Source organism: Enhydra lutris, unplaced genomic scaffold (assembly GCF_002288905.1).
Source record: "Enhydra lutris kenyoni isolate GAN:26980312 unplaced genomic scaffold, ASM228890v2 scaffoldscaffold4, whole genome shotgun sequence".
Classification (NCBI taxonomy): Eukaryota; Metazoa; Chordata; class Mammalia; order Carnivora; family Mustelidae; genus Enhydra; species Enhydra lutris.
In genome coordinates, this window is record NW_019154088.1 from 19,842,166 (window position 1) to 19,866,431 (window position 24,266).

Genomic DNA, 24,266 nt, shown 5'->3' on the forward strand with positions numbered 1-24,266 from the left:
TACAACTATTACTGTATGTCAACTATAATTAAAGATGTTATTTGAGAGAGCAAGAGATTGAGAGAACAAATGCGGGGAGAGGCAGAGGGAGCAGACTCCAGAACGAAAGGGTCAGAAAGAGACCAAGTGTGGGGTGGACTGGCTTGTGCATACACAGTGTAATAAGGCCAGAGATTTGGGCCTGATGCTGATGGCACAGACCCTTGGCCATTAAGCAGTCTGACCTGCTTTTGGAAACTGGGTCATCGTTAACAATATTTAAAGCTGGGAAGCTTGATGCATTGACTGGCTATTTTTTGAGAGAGAGAGAGAGAGAGAGAATGAGCAAATGCACACACACACAAGCAGAGGAAACAGGAGGGAGAGGGAGAAGCAGCTGCCCTCCTGAGCAAGGAGCCCTGGGATCATGACCTGAGCTGAAGGGAGGTGCTTAACCCACTGAGCCACCTAGGCACCCTTGACTGGATGACATTTTTTTTTAAATTAACATATAATGTATTATTTGTTTCAGGGTACATTTATGTGATTCATTGTGTAAGACAATGGCCATATGCCATTGTCTTACACAATTCACAACATTCACCATAGCACATACCCTCCCCAATGTCCATCATCCAGCCACCTTATCCCTACCACTCCCAGTAGCCCTTAGTTTCCTGAGGTTAAGAGTTTCTTACGGTTTGTCTCCCTTTCTGATTTCTTCATTTTTTTCCCTCTCTTCCCCTAAAATCGTCTGCCTTTTTTCTCAAATTCCACATATCTGTGAGATATAATTGTCTTTCGCTGACTTATTTCACTTAGCATTATACCTTCTAGTTCCATCCACACTGTTGCACTTTTTTTTTTTAAAGATTATTTATTTGACAGAGATCACAAGTAGGCAGAGAATCAGGCAGAGAGGAGGAAGCAGGGTCCCCGCCGAACAGAGAACCCAATGCGGGACTCAATCCCAGGACCCTGGGATCATGACCTGAGCTGAAGGCAGAGGCTTTAACCCACTGAGCCACCCAGGCACCCACTGTTGCACTTTTTTGATGGCTGAGTAATATTCCATTGTGTGTGTGTGTGTGTGTGTGTGTGTGTGTGGTGTGTGTATGTGTAGACACACACACACATATATATAAAATCATTATATATTAATGTTGCCAGACATCTAAGGTCTTTCCATAGTTTGGCTATTATGGATATTGCTATAAACAGTGGGGTGCATGTGCCCCTTCAGATCACATTTGTATCTTTGGGGTAAATACCCAGTAGTGCGATTGCTGGGTTGTATGGTAGCTCTATTTTTAACATCTTGAGGAACCTCCACACTGTTTTGCAGAGCGGTTGCACCAGCTTGCATTCCCACCAATAGTGTAGGAGGGTTCCTCTTTCCTGACTGTAGCTGTTCTGACTGGTGTTTGAGGTGGGATCTCATTGTGGTTTTGATTTGCACCTCTGTTCTTATCAAGATACCAGTCCTAGTGGATTAAAACCCCACCCTCATGATCTCATGTAACATTAGGGACTTAAGAGATGTAATACTTTCCAAATGTAGTCACACTGGGAGTTGGGACAGCTCTGTGTAAACGTGGGGGTGAGAGAACGCAGTCCTTAACTGTCAGTCCCACATTTACTTACTTAGTCCCTAATGTTACATGAGATCATGAGGGTGGGGTTCAAATCCACTAGGACAGGTACCTTGATAAAAACAGAGATATAAGAAATGCATGCAGTGGGAAGCCTATGGGGCTCAGGGGAGGGAGTCTTAGATCATAAATGTCTTATTAAAAAAAAAAATTTTTTTAAAGATTTTATTTATTTGACAGACAGAGACCACAAGTAGGCAGGGAGGCAGGCAGAGAGAGAGAGGAGGAAGCAGGCTCCCCGCTGAGCAGAGAGCCCTATGCGGGGCTCCATCCCAGGACTCTGGGATCATGACCTGAGCCGAAGGCAGAGGCTTTAACCCACTGAGCCACCCAGGCACCCCTCAAATAAAATCTTTTAAAAAAAAAAATCTGAGGGGCACCTGGGTGGCTCAGTGGGTTAAAGCCTCTGCCTTCGGCTCAGGTCATGATCCCAGGGTCCTGGGATCGAGCCCCGCATCAGGCTCTCTGCTCAGCGGGGAGCCTGCTTCCTCCTCTCTCTCTCTCTGCCTACCTGTGATCTCTGTCAAATAAATAAAAAATCTTTAAAAAAAAAAAAAAGATTTTATTTGACAGCACAAGCAGGGGGATGGGTAGAAGGAGAGGGAGAAGCAGGATCCTCGCAGGGAGCCTGATGTGGGCCTCAACCCCAGGACCCTGGAATCATGACCCACGCTGAAGGCAGTTGCCCTTCTTCAAATTGTATTTGAAAAGCAAGAGAGAAATCTTGGTAGTTTGTCATTCAGCTCAAATACTAACTCCCAGTGAGACATACAGGCAGGCATGAGACCATTCAAGAACACAGCAGCCAGCTGAGGTGCCTGCGTGGCTAAGCTGGTTGAACATCCAGGTCTTGATCTCACTCAGGGTTGTGAGTTTGAGCCCTGCACTGGGCTCCATGCTGGGTGTTCTGGGTTAAAGATGAGTTTTTTTTTTTTTTTTTTTCTTCTATCCCTCATTTCCCATCTGGCTATTTTTTGGTCCTCAGATCTTTAAGGCTGCTGAAGGAGGGAGGGCTCATCTTCTGTAACTTCATGTGAATGGGGTTGTAGAGCTATCCCTACCTATGGGACGAAAATCATCCCTACGGAGGGCCACTGCTGCAGAGTCCAGATGGCGCGTGGGGGTGGACTTGTTCTGAGTACTAAGGATCATGTTCTGGCTCGGTGAAGGAGTCAGGAACTGCTTCCACGTTTCTGGACAACAGGAGAGAACAAAGTGAAGAGAACACACTGGGATTATCATAACGAAAAGAAGAAGAGCAATGTGATGACCCTTTATTGTGGGCTGTAGCTCACCTCCTGACCAGGAGTGTAACCAGTCACAAAGAGCACCAGTTTGATTACTCACATCAGTAAGTAACCCTGTTCTATTTCTGTTAGTATCTGAAAGAATTCTGCCTTAGTAATGGCATATATTCCTCTTTATGCTGCTTTTAAGACCTCTAATGCCATTCTACTTTGTAGAACTGCTTTATGCATGTGGGTCATTTCAGTGTTTAATACTGTAATGCTATTTTGAGAATCATTTAAGGCCTTCAGTGTGCACTGATCAAGGGCTTCCACGGGCCATATGCCATTTTCTAAGCCTGATGGAAGAAAAATAGAGGTCAGATGTCCAGACCCAATGGAACATGGGTCTTGTCTGTCAGTGCTGGGAGCCCATCCCTGGATTGGCATATTATCTGAAGGTAAGAGGAAGGTCTCTTATGGCCTGGAGAGTTCCATGTAATATTTTTCATAGGCTGGCAAGAAACACATTCTTAGTAATGGAAATATCCCTGTGTGTGCTGGTACTGAGGTGATGCATCACATGGGCTATGTACTGATACAAATAATGCTCATCTGTACCGTGTAATGGAGCAGACCACTAAGGGTGCCCTGGAGTGCTTGGTAGGGGCAGTAAACCACAAATCCGGTAAGAAGATTGGTTGTGTAGCTCAGCATAATGTGCCCATTGTAAAAAAAAAAAAAGAAAAAAAGTTTAGGTATGGTATGCACATCTGCTAAAACTTTGGATACACAGGGAGAGTTGTCTGGGACATATGCACGTCATTTAGTCTCAGTATTAGCATTAATAATTTCCTCTTTGGCAGGGTATCAATGGCCGTTAGGTTTTGGAGGCCCACTTTTCAAATCTGTGGGTGGCTTCGTGTTGCGTTTGGTTAAAAGTGGCCCCTGTCTGCTTGGCTAAAGCCCCTACTTACAATGTGACATTGACAGAGGTACCTCCTGGGGCAAATGTGGGTGAAGGATAAAACCATCAAGAAGCGCTCTTTGCCTTGCCTAGCCTTTACAATATCCTAGGAATGAGGAATTGTGGGCAAGTGGGAGAGGACTGGTCTCTAGAGAGAAGGGCATCCCTAAGTGCATTCTCCAATCATGAAGCAAGGTGAGGCCATCTCTTACCTCCACTATTTCATACTTAGCCCCATGGAGTGGGGTAACGCTCTGATTTTTTTTTTTTTAAAGATTTTATTTATTTATTTGACAGAGAGAGATCACAAGTAGACAGAGAGGCAGCCAGAGAAAGAGAGAGAGAGAGAGAGAGAGAGGGAAGCAGGCTCCCTGCTGAGCAGAGAGCCTGATGCGGGACTCGATCCCAGGACCCTGAGATCATGACCTGAGCCGAAGGCAGCGACTTAACCCACTGAGCCACCCAGGCGCCCTAACGCTCTGATTTTTTTTTTTTTTTTTAAGACTCTACTTATCCATTTGACGGACAGAGACCACAAGTAGGCCGAGAGGCAGGCAGAGAGAGAGAGGTGGAATCAGGCTCCCCACTGAGCAGAGAGCCCGATGCGGGGCTTGACCCCAGGACCCTGGAATCATGACCTGAGCTGAAGGCAGAGGCTTTAACCCACCGAGCCACCCAGGCGCCCCTAATGCTCTGATTTTTAAGGAGCAATTTTGTCATGCCAGCCACAGAGAAGTGCTCAAGGTGATAGGAGAGTCACACAATTGCTGGGGAGTCCATCCCCTCATCCTGCTGTCTGAATCATCATAGGCCCACAGGGTCCTTTTTATTATCCCCACAGAGTAACAATCAGGGAAACTGTTTACACGGGAGCTCTTAGAGCAATCTCTCTGAAGTTTACCTCGAGTTGTCTAGCTTAGGCAAATGACAACATTGAAAGTTGAAACTAGACTTCAACATCCATAAGGATACCGTACTGGAACGGTTTTTCTAAATTCACTCTTATTTCCAGAAATAGCCAAATCAAAACTAATTAGTGTTAAAACAAGCCCAGTTTTAACTAACTTGGCCCAATTATTCACATAAGCTCATCAAGAACAGTGACTGATCATTATAGGTCCTTATAAAAAGTTCCAAGTAAAGCAGAATTTAAAGGAATCTCTAGATTGAACTCAAGGCCAGAGACAAGCCAAATTCTCATCATCAGACCTGCCTGCAATTCCTGTTGATTTGAGTGAATTTCTCTTCTTCAGATGCCCAAAATATGCTGTGATTCTTGCACCCTCCAGGAAGGGACATTCCTTACTCACCTGGTAAGGTCGCTGGGATCTCTGTAAGCAAGGAATCAGGCCGACAGTTCCAAGAGGCTCCCTTGGCTCTGTAAGGTCAACCTTAATTCCTTAAAGCGGTCTGGTCATATCTGAGGTGATGCATTTCTCTCTCAAGTAAGACATTCCAGTCAAAGCCTTGGTAATGTAACCAATCTTCCAAACGGTGTCCTGTTAGGAGAACAGATTTTTATTTAACTTACACAAGTAACTGTAATTGCCATAGAAGGAAGAATACTCAGTTTCTAGACTGTGGAGGGTTGAGGTGGGGGAAAAAATGTTTCAATTTGTTCACAAAGGATATTTTATCATTTTCCTCAATTCATTCAGTCCTATATTAGTTTTTGTTTGAATGTGGCTTTTCCATTATTTCTGGAAATTCTTACTTAGCTCAGTTTTTATTTTGAATATACCAAAAACCATTATTTGTCAAAAGTTCCCTTTATGAATCTCTTTGAAGAAGAAACACATTTTGCAAGAGCATCAAATGAGGGGTGGCTGGCTCTTGATTTTGGCTCAGGTCCCTACAATTGAGCCCCACATCAGGCTCTGAGCTCAGCAGGGAATCTGCTTGAGGATTCTCTTTGCCCCTCCCCCTGCTCTAGACTAAATCTTAAAACTATAAATGACAAAAAACCAAAACCACCCCAAAAAACCAACCCTCAAATGGACATGGTTAAAGATCTGAAAGTTCACTATAATGCAACTGACAAGGAAATCTGGTTATTTCTGTGACATGTCAATCATTTATGTAGTGGCCTTATACTAGGACATAGTAAAACAAGGAACTTCATATATTTTCTAGGCTAGTTATAGCATTTATCCATATAATACAACCTAATGCTCATCACTGTTGGTTTGACAGTGCTTTCCAAGTAACTGAAAATACCAAATAAACAAGCCTGATTAGTCAAAAAGACTTTATGTGCCATTTCAAATCTTGGAGTTTGTTAAACACCTCAGAAAGTTTTAAAGCACATACCCAAACAGGATTATAGATTATTATACATTTAATATTTATATCAAAAATACTGTTTTTATTTGAATTCCAGTTATTTAACATACAGTGTAAGTTTCAGCTGTATAATCCAATGATCCAACACTGCCATCCAACCCGTGGTGCTCCTCACAAGCAGTGCAATTACTTCTTCATCCCCATCACCTCACCCGCCTCCATTCTGATAACCTAGTTTCTTCTCTGTTTCTCTCCCCCTAGTCCCTCCTTTGTTTTGCTCTGTAAATTCCGCCTGAGCGAAATCATCCGGTATTTGTCTTTCTCTGTGACTTATCTCACTTAGCATTATACTCTCTAATTCCATCATGTCATTGCAAAGGCAAGATTTCAATCTTTTTTTTTTTTTAATGGCTGGGTAATAATTCATTACACACACACACACACACACCCCTTCTTTATCCATTAATCAGTCAGTGGACACTTGGGCTGTTCCAATATTTTGGCCACTGTAGATAATGCTGCTATAAATATCGGACTGTCTGTATCCCTTTGAGCTACTGGTTTTTGCTTTCTTTGGGTAAATACCTAGTAGGTAGGGTATTTATTTTTAACTTTTTGGGGAACCTCCCTACTGTTTTCCAGAGTATCGGCACCAGAAAAAAATAAACTTTATTAAAACAAAGATTGTTTTAGAGGCAAGGAAGGACATTACTATAATAACAAGTGGATATAACAATTGTTAATATTTATGCACCCAATACTGGAGCACCTAAAAACATAAAGCAAGGATTTACAGACCTAAAGAGAGAAACTGATGGTAATACAGCAGTAATAGGGGGTCTTTGAAACTCCCGTTTCCATCAATAGATAGATGGAGGCAGAAAATCAATAAGGAAAATAGTCTTTGAAGGAAACATTAGACCAGATGGACAGAACATATATTCAGATCATCCCATCCCAAAACAGAGTATACATCCTTTTCAAGTGCACATGGAATGTTCCCTAGACTAGAACATAAATCAGGCCCCAAAACAAGCCTCAATAAATTTAAGGAGACTTCACTCCTAGCATGTATCTTTTCTGATCATAATGGTATGAGACAAATCCCATCAAAGAAGGACTGGAAAAAAAAAAAAAAAAACAAGCATAGGGAGACTGGACAACCTACCCATGGTTCAAGGAAGCAAGCCAAGAAGAAAAGAAAAAATACATGGAGGCAAATGAAAATGAAAACAATAGTGCAAGATCTTTAGGATACAGAGAAAGCAGTTCTAAGAGGGACGTATATAGCGCTACAAGCCTAATTCAAAAGAAAAAAAAAGGCTCAAGTAAGGTTCCAGGGGCGTAGAGGAAAAGAAAGTATAATGATCAGAGCAGAAATAAATGAAAGAGACTAAAAAAAGAAAAAGTAGGGGAAAAAGGCCCTCCTCCCCCTGAAGACCAGTGCAAACTCTGCCAACACAACCCTTGACCTCGACCCTCGGCACAGGGCACGTTTCACAACCATACGACTGTGTAACTTGTTAAAATGCGCCTCTCCCCTGCTGGGAACCAGACCGTGCACACAGCAGGCAAGAAGAACCTCGCAGACAACCGGATCTGAGGAAGGTGGTGCCCAGGACTCAACCGCAGAACAAGCACAGCACACACAGGAGACACTCTGAAGTGCCAGGCCCCAGGGAACAGGGGACACAGCACTGCATTACTGGCCCTGTTCTTCAGAAGGCTGCTATCGCTAAGAGTGAGAGAAGTGGCTGGCTTTCCTCACACATGCACAACAAAAAGAGGAGACACAGAAATATGTCCCAAATGAAAGAATAGGACCAAATCATAGCAACAAATCTAAGTGAAATGAATATAATATGCCTGATTGACTCAATCAAGTGTGGTACCATCTGTATTATGGGGATGTTAGAGAAGGGGACAGAAAATTTATTTGAATAATAGCTGAAAACTTCCCTCATCTGGGAAAGGAAAACAAATCTACGAGGCACAGAGAGCCCCCAACAAATGCACAGAAGAAGGTGCACACCAAGACACACAGCAATTAATGTGGCAAAAATATAGTGATAAAAAAAATTTCAAAGCAGGAAAAAATCACCTACAAGGGAAACTCCAAAAAGCTATCAGTACAGTTTCCAGTAGTCACTTGGCAGCTCAGAAGGGAGTGGCATGATATACTGAAAATGCTGACAGGAAAGAAGTCTGCCGCCAAGAATACTCTGTTCAGCAAGTACATCATTCAGAATAGAGGGAGAGAGAGTTTCACAGACAAAAATGAAAGGCCTTCCTGACCACTAAACTAGCCCTGCAAGAAATACTAAAGGGAACTGTTTGGAAAGGCCAGACTGAAAGTGATAGTACAAAGGGAGGAAACACAAAATCAGTAAAAATAAGTATTTCTGTAAAAGCCAGTCAAGGGATCCATGAAAGGATGCCAAATATGACACCATATGTGTAAAACATAGCAGGCAGAGGAGTAAACAATATATTCATACTTAAGTAACTATCAACTTCATACAGATGCTATTACGCAGAAGATGTTACGCAGAAGATGTGTGGAAACCTGATGGTAACCACACACACAGTAACACATATGCAAAGAATAAAGAGAAAGGAACACAAGTTATCACTAAAGGAAGCCAACAAACCATGAAAGAGCAAAAGAGGAAAGGATTAGAGAAAAATCTACAGAAACAACCTCAAAACAAGTAACAAAATGGCAATAAATACACATCAATAATGGGGCACCTGGGTGGCTCAGTGGTTAAGCCTCTGCCTTCAGCTCAGGTCGTGATCTCAGGGTCCTGGGATCGAGTCCCACATCGGGCTCTCTGCTCTGCAGGGAGCCTGCTTCCTACTCTCTCTCTCTCTCTGCCTGCCTCTCCACCCACTTGTGATCTCTCTCTGTCAAATAAATAAAATCTTTAAAAAAAAATACACATCAATAATTACTTTGAGTGTAAACTGACTAAATGCTCCAATCAAAAGGCAGAGGGTGGTAAGCAAATAAAAAACAAGACCCATCATAATGCTGCCTACAAGGGACTAATTTCAAACCTAAACACAACTGCATTTGGAAAATGAGGGGATGGACAAGATTTATCATGTAAATGGATGTCAAAAGAGAGCTGGGGGTGGGAGTGCCTGGGTGGCTCAGTCAGTTGAGCAGCTGCCTTTGGCTCACGTCATGGTCCTAGGGTCTTGGGATTGAGCCCCGCATCAGGCTCCCTGCTCAGTGGGGAGCCTGCTTCTCCCTCTCCCTCTGCCTGCCACTCTGTCTACTTGTACTCTCTGTCAAATAAATACATGAAGGAAATAATATTAACACAATAATAGTAGGGGATGTTAACATCCCACATACACTGATGGACAGATCATCCAAACAGAAAATCAGTAAGGGAACACTGGCTTTGAATGATACTCTGGACCAGATGGATTTAACAGACATACCAAGATCACTGCATCCTAAAACAGAATGAATACAGATGCTTTTCAACTGCACATGGAGCATTCTCCAGAATGGGACACAAGTCACAAATCAAGGTCACAAAACAAGTCTGAATAAATTTTTTAAAAAATTGAAGTCATACCATGCATCTTTTCTGACCACAACATTACAAAACTAGAAATCAACCACAAGAAAAAAGCTGGAAAGACACAAATACATGTAAGTTAGATGCTACTAAACAATGAATGGGTCAACCAAAAAAATAAAATTGTATGAAAACAAAACCACAATGCCCCCAAATCTTTGGAATGCAGCAAAAGCGGTTCTAAAAGGGAAGTTTAGAGCAATACAGGCCTGCCTCAAGGGGCAAGAAAAGTCTCCCACAACCTAAGTTTATACCTAAAAGGAGCTAGAAAAAGAAGAAACAAAACCCAAACCAAACTCAAGGAAGGAAATAATAAAGTTAGAGCAGAAATAAATGATATATAATCTAAAAAAATAGATGAAACTAGGAACTAGCTCTGAAAAGACCAATAAAACTGGTAATCTTCTAGACAGACTCAAGAGTGAGAGCAAGAGACAGAGGACTCAAAATCACAAATGAAAGAAATAACAACCAACACAACAGATTTTTGTTGTGTTGTCCAGTTGTTGCACAACTTTAACAGATTATTATGAAAACCTGTATGCCAACAAATTGGACAACTGAGAAGAAATGGATAGATTCCTAGAAACATAGAACTTAGCAAAACTAAAGCAGGAAGAGAAAATTTGAACAGACCAATTACCAGCAACGAAAGTTAATCAGTAATATTAAAAAATTCCCCAAAACAGAAGTCCAGGACCAGAGAGCTTCACAGGTGGATTCTATCAAACATTTTAAAATTAATACCTATTCTTCTCAAACTGTTCCAAAAACAGAGGAGGAAGGCAAACTTCCAAATTCATTCTACAAAGCCAGTATCACCCAGACACCAAAACCAGATAAAGACACCACAAAAAAAAAAAAAAAGAGAAACACAGGCCAATATCCCTCATGAACACAGATACAAAAAACCCCAACAAAGTATCAGCCAACTGAATCCAACAGTATATTAAAAAAATCATTCACCACAATGAAATGGGAATTATTCTTAGGGTACAAGAGTGGTTCAATATTGGCGAATCAAATCAACAGGATATTTCACACCAATAAGAATAAAAACCGTATGATCACTTCAATAGATACAGGAAAACTACCTCACCAAGTACAACATCCATCCATGATAAAACCCTCAACAAAGTAGGTTTAGAGGGAACACAATGAAGGCCATATATGAAAAACTCATAGCTAACATCATATTCAATGGGAGAAAACAGAGCTTTTCTCCTAAGATGGGGAATAAGCAAAGATGTCCAGTCTCACTATTTTTATTCAACACAGTACTGGAAGTCCTAGCCACAGCAGTTAGACAACAAAGAAATAAAAGGCATCCAAACTGGTAAAGTAGTAGTAAAACTATTTGCAGATGAAATGATACTATATGTAGAGAAAACCCTGAATACTCCAAAAATCCATTAGAACTGAAAAATGAATACAGTAAAGTCATAGACTACAAAAATCAATGTACAGAAACCTGCTGCATTTCTACACACTAATAATGAAGCAAAGAAAGTGAAATTAGGGAAACAATCCCATTTACAATTGCACCAAAACCAGTAATATATCTAGGGATAAATTTAACCAAGGAGGTGAAAGACCTGTAGTCTGAAAACTGTTGAACACTGATGAAAAAATTAAAGACAATGCAAAGAAATGGAAAGATATTCTGTGCTCATGGACTAGAAGAAGAAATATTGTTAAAATGTCTATACTACCCAAAGCAGTGTATAGATTTAATGCAATCCCTATCCAAATACCAACAGCATTTTTCACAGCACTAGAACAAACAATTCTAAAATTTGTACGGAAGCACAAAAGACCTCAAATACTCAAAGCAATCTTGAAAAAGAAAAAACTGGAGGTATCACAATTCTAGATTACAATGTGGTAGTAATTAAAACAGTATGGTATTGGCATAAGACAGACATGTGGATCAATGGAATAGAATAGAAAACCCCAAAATAAGCCCATGGTTAAACAGTTAATTAATCTTCAACAAAGGAGGAATGAATATACAACAGAAAACAGCCCCTTCAACAAATGGTGTTGGAAAAACTGGACAGCTACATGTAAACGAATGCAGTGGGACCACTTTCTATCACTATACACAAAAATAAAGTCAAAATGGATTGAAGATGTAAATGTGAGACCCGAAACCATAAAACTCCTACAAGAGAGCATAGGCAATAAATTGGTCGGACACTGGCCATAGCAACATTTTTCTAGATATGTCGTCTGAGGCAAGGGACATAAAAGCAAAAATAAACTACTAGGAATACATCAAAATAAAAAGTTTCCCTAAAGTAAAGGAAACCGTCAATAAAAGGCAACCAACTGAATGGGAGAAGATGTTTGCAAATGACATCCAGTAACAGGTTAGTATCCAAAAATATATAAAGAACTAATAAAACTCAACACCCTCCCCAAACAAATAATTTTAAAATGGGCAGAAGATATGAACAGATATTTCTCCAAAGACACATAGTTGGCCAACAGATATATGAAAAGATGCTCAACATCACTCATCAAGGAGTTGCAAATCAGAACTACAATGAGGTATTACCTCATACCTGTCAGAATGGCTTAAATAAAAAACACCATCAACAACAAGTATGGGCAAGGATGTGGAGAAAAATAAACTCTCTTCTACTGTTGATGGGAATACCAACCAGAGTGGCCACTGCAAAAAACAGAATGGAGGTTCCTCAAAAAATTAAAAATAGTATTACTGTATGATTCCGGAACTGCACAACTGGGTATTTAACCAAAAAACCCAAAAACACTAATTCAAAGGGATACATGCACCCCCATGTTTACTGCAGCATTATTTATAATAGCCAAACAATGGAAGCAGCCCAACCATCCACTGATGATAAATGAATAAAGAAGATATATATGTAGAATGCATTATTATTCAGCTATAAAAAGAATGGAATCTTGCCATTTGCAACAACATGGATGGAGCTAGAGAGAATAATGCTAAGGGAAATAAGTCGGCCAGAGAAAGACAAATACTATATGATCTCATTCACATGTGGAATTAACAAATGAGCAAAGGGGGAAAAAGGGCAAAACAGACAAACCCTTAGCTAGATTCATCAACAAAAAAGAGAAAAGGATCTAAATAAAATCAGAAGAGAGAGAAGTAACAACTCACACCAGAGAAATACAAAAGATTGTAAGAAAATATTGTGACAAATTATATGCCAACAAATTGGACAACCTAGAATAAAGGGATATATTCCTAGAAAAATACAACCTTCCAAAAATGAACCAGGAAAAAAAATAGACCGCCTGAACAGACCAATTCCTAGCAGTGAAATTTAATTGGTAATCAAAAAATCACCAAAAATTGTGATTTTGTTCAGAACCAGAGGGATTCACAGGTAAATTTTACTACTCATTTAAGGAAGAGTACAATTATTTTCAAACTATTTGAAAAAGAGTAAGGAAAGCTTCCAAATTCATTTCATGACACCAGTATTACCCTAATACCAAAACCACAGGCATCTCACACACACACACACACACACACACACACACACACACATAATCTACAGTCCAATATCCCTGAAGACTTTTGCATCTATGAGGAAGAGAGATGGAAAAAAGCAATATAAGCCAACTGTATACAATAATACAGTAAAAAGATCATTCACTGCAGATCATGTGGGATTTACTCCAGGGATGCAAAAATGGTTCACTATTTGCAAAAAACAATCAGTGTTATACACCACATCACCAAAACAAAGGATTAAGATCATATGATCATCTCAAATGCTGCAGAAAAAGTATTTGACAAGATTCAGTGTCAACTCATGATAAAAGTCTGAACAAAGTGGGGTTAGAGGGAACATACCTCAATATAATAAAGGCCATATATGAAAACCTACAGCTAACATAATACTTGGTGAAAGACAGAGCTTTTGTAAGGTCAGGAACAAGACAAGGATGTCCACTCTCACCACCATTATTCACCACTGTACTGGAAAGTCCTAGCCACAGCAATCAGACAAGAGAGGAGGTACATCCATCTCTTGGTAAAGTAGAAGTTAAACTGTCACTATGTGCAGACTGTATGATATGATACACAGAAAATCCTGAAGATTCCACCAAAAAAACTATGAGAAGTGATAAATGAAGTCAGTAGAGGGGCAGGATACAAAATTAATACCCAGAAATCCGCGGCATTTCTATACACTGATAACAAAGTAACAGAAAGAGAAATTAAAAAAAATACCATCTGCACTTGTACCAAAAAGAATAAAATACCCTGGAATAAAATTAACTAAAGAGATGAAAGACCTGTGCTCTGAAAACTAAAACATGGGTCAAAGAAACTGAAAATGCACACATGGAAATATATTCTGTGCCGATGGACTGGAAGAATATTGTTAAAATTTCCATTATATCCAAAACAATCTAGAGATTCAGTGCAATCCCTATCAAAATTCTTACAGCATTTTTCACAAAAACAAATAATGCTAAAGTCTGTATGGAATTAAAGGAAACCCCAAAGAGGCAAAAAAATTTTGAGAAAGAACAAAGATGGACGTATCCAAATCCCAGATTTTAAGATACACTACAAAGAGCAGTACTCAAAACAGTATGGTACTGGCATGAAAACAGACACAGAGATCAATGGAACAGAATAGACAGCCCAGAAATAAACCTACTATTATACGGTCAATTTATCCATGACAAAAGAGGCAAGAATATACAACGGGGGAAAGACAGTGTTTTCAACAAATGGTGCTGGGAAAACTGGATAGCTACATGCAAAGGAATGAACCTGTACCACTTTCTTACAACTTATATAAAAATAAACTCAAAATGGATTAAAGACCTAAGTGACACCTGAAACCATAAACATCCTAGACGAAAACACAGGTAGTATTTTCTCTGACACTGGCCACGGTAACATTTTTCTAGATAGGTCTCCTAAGGCAAGGGAAACAAAAAATGAACTATTAGGACTACATCAAATGCTTCTGCAGAGCAAAGCAAAATAATCAATAAAACAAAATGGCAACTTACTGAGTGGGAAAAAGTATTTGCAAATGATGTATCTAGTAAGGGGTAGTATCCAAAATACATAAAGAACTTATACAACTCAATGCCAAAAAAAATAAAAAATCCAATTACAAAATGGGCAGAGAACATGAACACTTTTCCAAAGATGTCATACGGGTGGCCAACAGGCACATGGGAAGACGCTCAGCATCACTTATCAGGGAAACGCAAATCAAAACCACAATGAGAGATCACCTCACACCTGTTAGAATGGCTAAAATCAAAGACACAAACAATAACAAGTGTTGGCAAGAAATAAGAGATGGCAAGAAACACTTGTGCACTGTTGGTGGGAATCTAAAATGGTACAGGCAATGGAGAAAACAGTATTAAAGTTCCTCAAAAAGTTAAAAATACCATATGAGGGGCACCTGGGTGGCTCAGTGGGTTAAAGTCTCTGCCTTTGGCTCAGGTCATGATTCCAGGGTCCTGGGATCGAGCCCCACATAGGGCTCTCTGCTCAGCGGGGACCCTGCTTCCCCCCACCCCTCTCTGCCTGCTTGTGATCTCTGTCAAGTAAATAAATAAAATCTTTAAAAAAAATACCATATGATGCAGGAATTCCACTACTGGGTATTTACCCATAGTAAATGAAAACACTAACTGGGAAAATATATGCACTCCTACGTTCACTGCAGCATTATTTATAATACCCAAATTATGGAAGCAGCCCAAGAGTCCATCAATAGACAAATGGAGAAGGAAAATGTACTGTATGTATTTACATTTATATACATATGTGTGTGTATATATTTAAATACAGGGAGCCCGGATGGCTCACTTAGCTAAGCATCTGCATTTGGCTCAGGTCATGATCCCAGGGTCCTGGGAAATCCCTACTCAGCAGGGAGTCTACTTCTCCCTCTCCCTTTGGTGCTCCCTGTTTGTGCTCTCTCTCACATAAATAAATAAAGGCTTTAAACATACACCTACATGGATACTAGACTATGTATATATAAAAAGGATGACATCATTCCATTTGAGACAACATGGACCTAGAGGTTATTGTAAGTGAAGTAAGTCAGACAGAGAAAGACCAATATCCTATGAAACCACTTGTATGTGAAATCTGAAGCAAAACAAAAACCCAAATTCACAGATATAGAGAACAGGTTGTTGCCAGAGAATGGGCACATGCTGGATGGGGGAGGGGTGTGTGTGGACAAAAATGGGTCACAGTAGTCAAAAGGTACAAACTTCCAATTATAAAGTCATGTGGACATTATGCACAGCAGGGCCACTATAATTCAAATATAGGCATACCTTGGAGATAATGCATGTTTAGTTCCAGATGACCACAATAAAGTGAATATCACAATAAAGTGAATCAAATAAATTTGTTTTCCAGTGCAGACAGAAGTTATGTTTGCACTACAGCCTATTAAGTGTCCAATAGTATTAGATCTAAAAACATTACATACCTTGATTAAAAATATGGTATTGCGGGGCACCTGGGTGGCTCAGTGGATTAAATCCTCTGCCTTTGGCTCAGGTAATGATCCCAGGGTCCTGGGACTGAGCCCTGTGTCGGGCTACCTGCTCCGCGGAGAGTCTGCTTCTCCCACTCCCACTCCCCCTGATTGTGTTCCCTTGCTGTGTCTCTGTCAAATAAATAAGTAAATTAAAAAAAATTACTGTATTGCTAAAAATAAATGCTAATCATCACTTGACCTTCCAGTGAGTCCTAATGACTGATCACAAGACCACCCTAATTAATACAGTAATAATGAAAAAGTTTGCAATATTTCCAGAGTTACCCAAATGTGACACAGAGACATGAAGTGAGCAACTGCTGCTGAAAAATGGTGCAGAGAGAGTTGCTCAAGGCAGGGCTGCCACAAACCTTTAATTTTTTAAGAAATGCATTATCTATGAAGTACAATCAAGTTAAGCACAATAAAATGAATTGTGCCTATACTGTATTACATATTTGAAAATTGTTAGAGTAAATCTTCAAATTAAAAAAAATTTTTTTTTACCTCTGTATGGTGATGGAAGTTGATGAAGCTGTCTGTGATGATCATTTTGCAATATATACAAATATAGAGTCATCCTGTACACCTGCAAATAATGTAATACCCTATGTCAATTATACCTCAATTTGAAAAAAAACCTAATTACATCTGTTAAGTATTCTGAACACTTTATATGTTTGCCTTTGTATTGATAATGAATTGGGGAGGGAAGCAATTGTCGGGAATTTGTGCTTCTTTTAATATAATTTACAGCCCATTTGATGCAGATGAGAGAGGGGAGTAAATGTAGTAAGAAACAATGAAAGTACAGAGCAGTGATCTGAGCAAACTGGAGCACCAAGAATGCTTAGACTCAAGAGAGAAAGTGGTCTCTTGCAAAATCACCAGAGAGATAAAATTTAAGTTGGGCATTGAAACATTTTAACTAGCAGTAACAGGGGGTGGGTGAGAAAGGTGGTTATTACTGGGGAAATGCCATGAACAAAAATTTGCTGAGGAAGGACAGCGTGCATCCAAGGAACAGTGTGACAGACTGGCAGGAATATTAGGGGAAGTGAGGGAAAGCCCTCTAGGGGATTTAGACTGATTCCACTGTAGGCCACAAAGACACCATAAAGATTCTTCAACAAGGACATATCTCTGAGAAGTATCTTACTAGTTACTTCAGGTAGCAGAGTTGCAGATGGATTTAGTATGTAAGGATGAAATGTGTTAAAGTGGAAGGCGGGTTTTAAGCTTATAAGGGAATGTCAGGTTATAAGGTTATAAGGGAATGGCTTCTAGAGTAAGAATGGAAAACATTTGTATTAATAGAAACAACAGACTTCTGGGAAAGATGGTGAACTAGGAGATCCTAAGCTCACCCTGTCCCACCATATACCTAGGTAACACTCACATCAGTGTAAATAGCCCAGAAAATGACCCAAAGACTGGCAGGACAGACCCTCCTGAGCTAACCACAGAGGAATAGGCCACATGGAAAAATGGTAGGAAGGGTGGAGATGCAGCCTGGAACCAACCTGAGCCAGGAGACTGTCTGCGGGAAGAGGACACTGTAAGCACAGAGAAGGGAAAGAAGCAGACCCCACACCTGGCACCCCACACATGGGAGACCTGCACTGGGAAGATGAGTCCCCATACATTTGCCTTTGAAAGCCAGAGGGGCCTAAGAATCAGTGGGGCTTAATATCCAGAACTTAAAACATCAGTGGCTCAGCTCTGGGAGAGCGGGAGGGGTGATAGGAAACTGAGTCTCTACCCTTAAAGAGACAGCATAAGGAAGAACCCTGCTGAGATACACCAAAAAATGGCAGTTTGAAAAAAAAAACTGCCTGGAGTACATAGGAAGAAGATTTATTTACTAATCTCAGAGCATGCCCTGGAAGGGCAGGGATCTTTGGGCAACTTCTCCAAGAATGAAACAGCTGGTGGGCACTATTTAGCTCCCCTGCCCCCAAGCCTAGATACATGGACAGCTTTGGGAACGAGAGCAGCACAAACTTCTCCACCTAGCTTGCTAACACGTGCCCCATTCCCCTGAAGTCTATGGCATACTCAACCTCTCCAACACCCTCCTATCTCCTAGTTCTTCAAAGTGGCTCCAGGTCCCTTCCCACAGATCTGCACAAACCTGGCTAACAGCAGGCTCCACTCCCACACTCTCCTGTGCTCCCACATGAACCACCCTCTGCAGGAGTTCTCCAAAGCAGTGTGACAAGCATGGCATTGTGCAGGCAGTCCTGACTGTGGCTAAAGTGACTCCTGCCCTGGGGGAGAGGGGAAGATAACCACACTCACCAGCAGTACCAGCAGTGGGCTGAGGGTAGTCATCTGGTCTGACTTCAGGCCCCTCCCAACAAGGAAGGCCTCAAGGGACAACACAGTTTGGTAACTGCAGCTCTGGCAAACTTCTGGTCTGACCCAGCTCAAGCTGAAGATGGCTCCAGACTGGCCCATTAACAATACAGGGACCAAACCCTGCCCCAAAACTGGCAAAAAGAGCCACTGCAGATGACTGGACTAAAAGGCAAACACAGCTCAACCACAACACTAGGGCACACACAGCACACAGAAGAGACAGCCTTAAAGTGCCAGATTCTGGGATGCAGCGGACATTACACTGCACAGCACTACAGAACTACTTCTTCATAAAGTCACTACCTCCAAGAGTAGGAGACATAACTGACTTTCCTAACACACAGAAACAGACACAGAGCATTAGGCAAAATGAGAAGACAAAGGAATGTGTCCTAAATGAAAGAACAGGTCAAAAATCACAGCACGAGAAGAGAACTAAATGAAAGGGAGATAAGCAATATGCCTGATGAAGGATTTAAAGTAATAGTTATAAAGATACTCACTGGACTTAAGAGTGGAGGATCTCAGTAAGACCCTCCACAAGAGATAGAAAATATAAAAAAGAACCAGTCAGAGATCAAGAACTCAGTAACTGAAATGGAAAATATGCTAGAGAGAATAAAGAGCAAACCAGAGGAAGCAGAGGAACAAATCAGCTACCTGGAAGACAGAGCAATGCATGGAGAGCAATCCAGCTCAATAGGAGAAAGAAAAAATAATAAAAAATGGGAATAGATCAGCAACATCACTGAGCACAGAAACATCTGCAATATAGGGATCCCAGAAGGGGAAGAGGGAAAGAAGGGGGTAGAAAAGGTATGTGAACAACAGCTGAAAACTTCCCAAATCTGAGGAAGCAAACAGAAATCCAGATCCAGGAGGTATAGAGTCCCCAGCAAAATCAACCCAAGAAGAGCCACCCCAAGACACATAGTAATTAAAGTGGCAAAAAGTGGTGCTCAATAGAGAATTTTAAGATGAGCAAGAGAAAAAGAAAACATGCTAACATGTGCCCCACCCTCAGCAGAAAACCTTTGTAGGCCAGAAGAAAGTGGCATGATACATTCAAAGTGCTGAAAAGAAAAACCGTGCAAGCAAGAATACTCTACCCAGGAAGGCTACCATCCAGAATTGATGAAGAGATAAAAAGTTTCCCAAACAAAAGTTGAAGGCATCACCACCAAATAAGTCCTGTAAGAAATGTTAAAGGGGACTCTTTGAGCCTAAAGGAAAGACAATAAGAGAAGTAAGAAAAGTACAAGTGCAAAAGCAGTAAATTATGCCTATGTACAAAAAAATCAGTCAGTGGATTCACAGAATCAAAGGATATACAGTATGACACCATATAGCAAATTATGGGGGAGGAGAGTAAAAATTTAGTGCTTTTAGAGCTGGTTCAAACTTTAATGACCATCGACTTAACGTGGGCTGCTATATGCATACTATATTATATATAAACCTAATGGTAACCGTTAAGTGAAAAACTGGTAATAGATATGCAAAAAAATAAACAGAAAGGAATCCCAGTGTATCACTAAAGAAATCCAGCCAATCAGGAGAGAAGAGAACAAGGAATAGAGAAGAACTACAAAAATACCTATAAACAAGTAACAAAATGGCAGGAAGTACACATCTATAAGTAATTACTTGGAATGTAAATGGACTGAACTCTCAAAAGACACAGTGACAGAATGGATTAAAACAAAAGCAAGACCTGGGGCATCTGGGTGACTCAGTCAGTTAAGTGTCTGCCTTCAGCTCAGGTCATGATCCAAGGTCAAGCCCTGCATCAGGCTCCCTGCTCAGCGGGAAGCCTGCTTCTCTGTCTCCCGTTCCCCCTGCTTGTGTTCCCTCTCTGTCAAATAAATAAATAAAATCTTTAATTGAAAAAAAAAAAAAGGGCAAGACCTATGCTGCCTGCAAAAGACTCATTTCAGACCTAAAGACATAGACCGCAAGTAAAGGGATGGAGGTGCCTGGCTAGCTCAGTTGGAGGAGTATATGACTCTTGATCTCAGTGGTTATGAGTTTGAGCCCCACATTGGGTGCAGAGATTATTTAATAAATAAAACTTAAAAAAAATGTGAGGGTGCCTGGTGGCACAGTCGGTTGAGCGTTTGACTCTCGGCTTTGGCTCAGGTCGTGATTTGGGGGTCTGAGATCAAGCCCCAAGTCAGGCTCTGCAATCAGCCCAGAGTCTGCTTAGGGTTCTCCCTCCCTCTCCATCTGCCCTTCCCCAAACCCTGCTCTAAAAAAAAAAAAAAAAAAAAAAGGTGAAGGGTTGGAAAATCATTTATCAACCAAACAGAAGTGAAAAGAAAGCTGGTGTCATAATACTTGTATCAAAAAAATAGACTTTGAAAGTAGCACAATAATAGTAGTGCACTTTAACATCCCATTTACATAATTGGTTAGATCATCTGAACAGAAAAATAACCAGGAAATAGCTTTTAATGACACAAGGACCAGATGGATCTAACATATATTCAGAACATTCTATCCTAAAACAGCAGAATACACATTCTTTTCAAGTGCGCATAAAACATTCACCAGGGTACATCACATGTTAGGCCACAAAACAAGTCTCAACAAATGCAAAAAAATGAAGTTGTATCATTCATCTTTTCCAAGCACAATGGTATTTAACTAGAAATTGGCTACAGGAAAAAAATCTAAAAAGAACACAAATATATGGAAGTCAGACAACATGCTACTAAACAATGAATGGGTCAACCAAGAATTGAATAAAAAAAATACATGGAAACAAATGAAAATAAAAACAATAAGCCAAAATCTTTTGGATGCAGCAATAGTTACTCTAAGAGGGAAGTTTATAGCAATACAGGCCTTCTTCAAGAAGAAAAATCTCAAATCAACAACCTAATTGTACCAAAATTAAGTAGAAAAAAAGTAACAAACAAAACCCCAAACCATAGAAGAATAAAGATTAGAGCAGAAATAAATGAAACAGAAACTTAAAAAAAAAAAAAAAAAAAAAAAAAAAAGATCAGTGAAATCAGGAGTTGGTTTTCTGAAAAGATTAACAAAAGGGACTCCTAAAGGGAGAGAGCAGGGAGGGGGAATGAGCGCACAGTCAAAATCAGAAATTAAAGAAGGCAGATAACAACCAGTACCACAGAATATAAAAGATTATAAAAGAATATTATGAGAAATTATGTGCCAACACATTGGACAAAGTAGAAAAAATGGACAAATTCCTAGAAACATATAAACTACCAAAATTGTGTCAGGAAGAAATGGAAAATTTAAGCAGACAGATTACTAGCAGTGAAACTGAATCACTATCAAAGAACTTTTAAGAAGTCCAGATCAGAGGGGTTCACAGGTGAATTCTAACAAACATTTAAAGAAGTTAATACCTATTCTTCTCAATCTATTCCAAAAGATAGAAGAGGCAGGAAAATTTCCAAATTCATTCTACAAGGCCAGCCGTCACCCAGACACCAAAACCAGATAAAGACACTACAAAAGGTAAAAAAATAATTCACCACAATCAAGTGGGATTTATTCCTAGGATGCAAGGGTGGTTCACTATCTGCAAATCAATCAATGGGATACTTCACATCAACACGGATAAAAACCCTATGATCACTTCAAGAGATGCAGGAAAAGCATTTGACCAAGTACAACACCAACACTCATCCATAATAAAACCCTCAACAAAGAAGGTTTAGAACATAACATAATAAAGGCCATATGTGGAAAAACCCATAGCTAGTGCAAAACAGAGTTTTATCTCTAAGCTCAGGAACAAGACAAGGATGCCCACTCTCACCACTTTTTAAATTCAACATTAACAACTGGAAGTCCTAGCCACAGCAATCAGACAAGAAATAAAAGGCATCCAAATTAGTAAAGTAGTATGACTCTATATGCAGGTGACATGATACTATATGTAGAAAATCCTAAAGACTCCACCAAAAAACTACTAAAACTGCTAAGTAATTCAGTCAAGTTGCAGGATACAAAATCCATATATAGAAATGTACTGCATTTCTATTTGGTAATAATGGAAGTAGCAGGAAGAAAAAGTAAGACAATAGTCCATTTACAATTGCACCAAAAATACCTAGGAATAAACTTAAAAGGAGGTAAAAGGAACTATAAAACACTGAGGAAAGAAACTGAAGATAACACAAACATACGGAAAGATATTCCATGCTCATGGACTGAAAGAATAAATATTGTGAAAATGTCCATACTACCTAAAGAAATCTACAGATTTAATGTAATCCCTATCCAAATACTGACAGCATTTTTCACAAAAGTATCATAAATAACTCTAAAATTTGTGCAGATCCATGAAGATAGGCAAAGGCAATCTTGAGAAAGACGAACAAAATTGGAGCTATCACAATCTCAGATTTCAAGATATACTATAAAGCTTAGTAATCAAAACAGTATGGTACTGGCACAAAAAACAGACACACAGACCAACAGAACAAAGAGCCCAGAAATAAACCCATGATTATATGGTCAATTAATTTATGACAAAGGAGGCCAGAATATGCAATGGGAAAAAGACGGGCTCTTCAATAAATGGTGTTGGGAAAACTGGACAGCTATATGCGAAGAATGAAACTGGACTTTCTTACACCCTAACAGAAATAAGCTCAAAATGGACTTAAGACCTAAGTGTGAGACCTCAAAGCATAAAGTCCTAGAAGAGGAAGGCCTGGATGGCTCAGTTGGTTAAGTGTCCAACTCTTGGTTTTGGTTCAGGTCATGATCCTGGGGCCATTAGACTGAATCCTATGTTGGGCAGTGTTCTTAACGGGGAGTCTGCTTGGGCTCCTTCTTCCTCTGCCCCTCCCCCCATGCCCATGAACACTCTCTAAAATAAGTAAATCTTTAAAAAAAAATCCCAAAGGAGAGCACAGGCAGTAATTGCTCTGACACTGACTGTACCACCTTTTTTAGATATTTCTCCTGAGGCAAAGGAAACAAAAACTATTGGGACTACATCAAAATAAAAAGCTTCTGCACAACAAAGTTAACAACAAACCAAAGACAACCTACAGAATGGAAGAAGATATTTGCAAACCAATAATGATTTAGTACCCAAAATATTGAAGAACATATACAACTCAACACCAAAAAAAGCAAATAAGCCAATTAAAAAAATGGACAGAAGACATGGACAGACATTTCTCCATAGAAGACATCCAGATGGCCAAGAGGCATATGAAAAGATGCTCAGCTTTCCTAATCACCAAGGAAATGCAAATGTAGACCACAATGAGATATCACCTCACACCTGTCAGAATGGCTAAAATAAGAAACAAGAGGAATGCCTCGGTGATGCAGTTGGTTGAGTATGACTCTTGGTTTCAGCTCAGGTCGTGATCTCAGGGTTGTGAGATCGATCCCCATGTTGGGGCTCCCGTGCTCAGCATGGAGTCTGCTTAAGACTGTCCCTCTTTTTCTCCCTTTGCCCCTCCCCCCATTCCAGGCACAAGCAGATGCATACTCTCTTTCTCAAATAAATAAATTTTTATTTTTTTAAAGATTTTATTCATTTATTTGACAGAGAGATCACAAGCAGGCAGAGAGAGAGGAGGAAGCAGGCTCCCCTAGAGAGCAGAGAGCCCGATGCGGGGCTCGATCCCAGGACTCTGAGACCATGACCCAAGCCGAAG

General features: G+C 40.2%; 1 protein-coding gene across 1 annotated transcript in view; it reads right to left on the reverse strand.

The window, feature by feature from the left end:
- Positions 1-2,583: 2,583 nt before the first annotated feature.
- Positions 2,584-24,266, reverse strand: part of LOC111139170 (BCL2 like 10) — a 40,723-nt gene continuing 19,040 nt past the window's right edge. Inside the window, exons 3-4 of the mRNA XM_022491351.1 lie at positions 5,135-5,323; positions 2,584-2,824 (exon numbers count right to left, since the gene is read on the reverse strand). Coding sequence (XP_022347059.1) covers positions 5,284-5,323 — 40 coding nt within the window. The 3' untranslated portion in view covers positions 2,584-2,824; positions 5,135-5,283. The remainder of the gene's footprint in view (positions 2,825-5,134; positions 5,324-24,266) is intronic.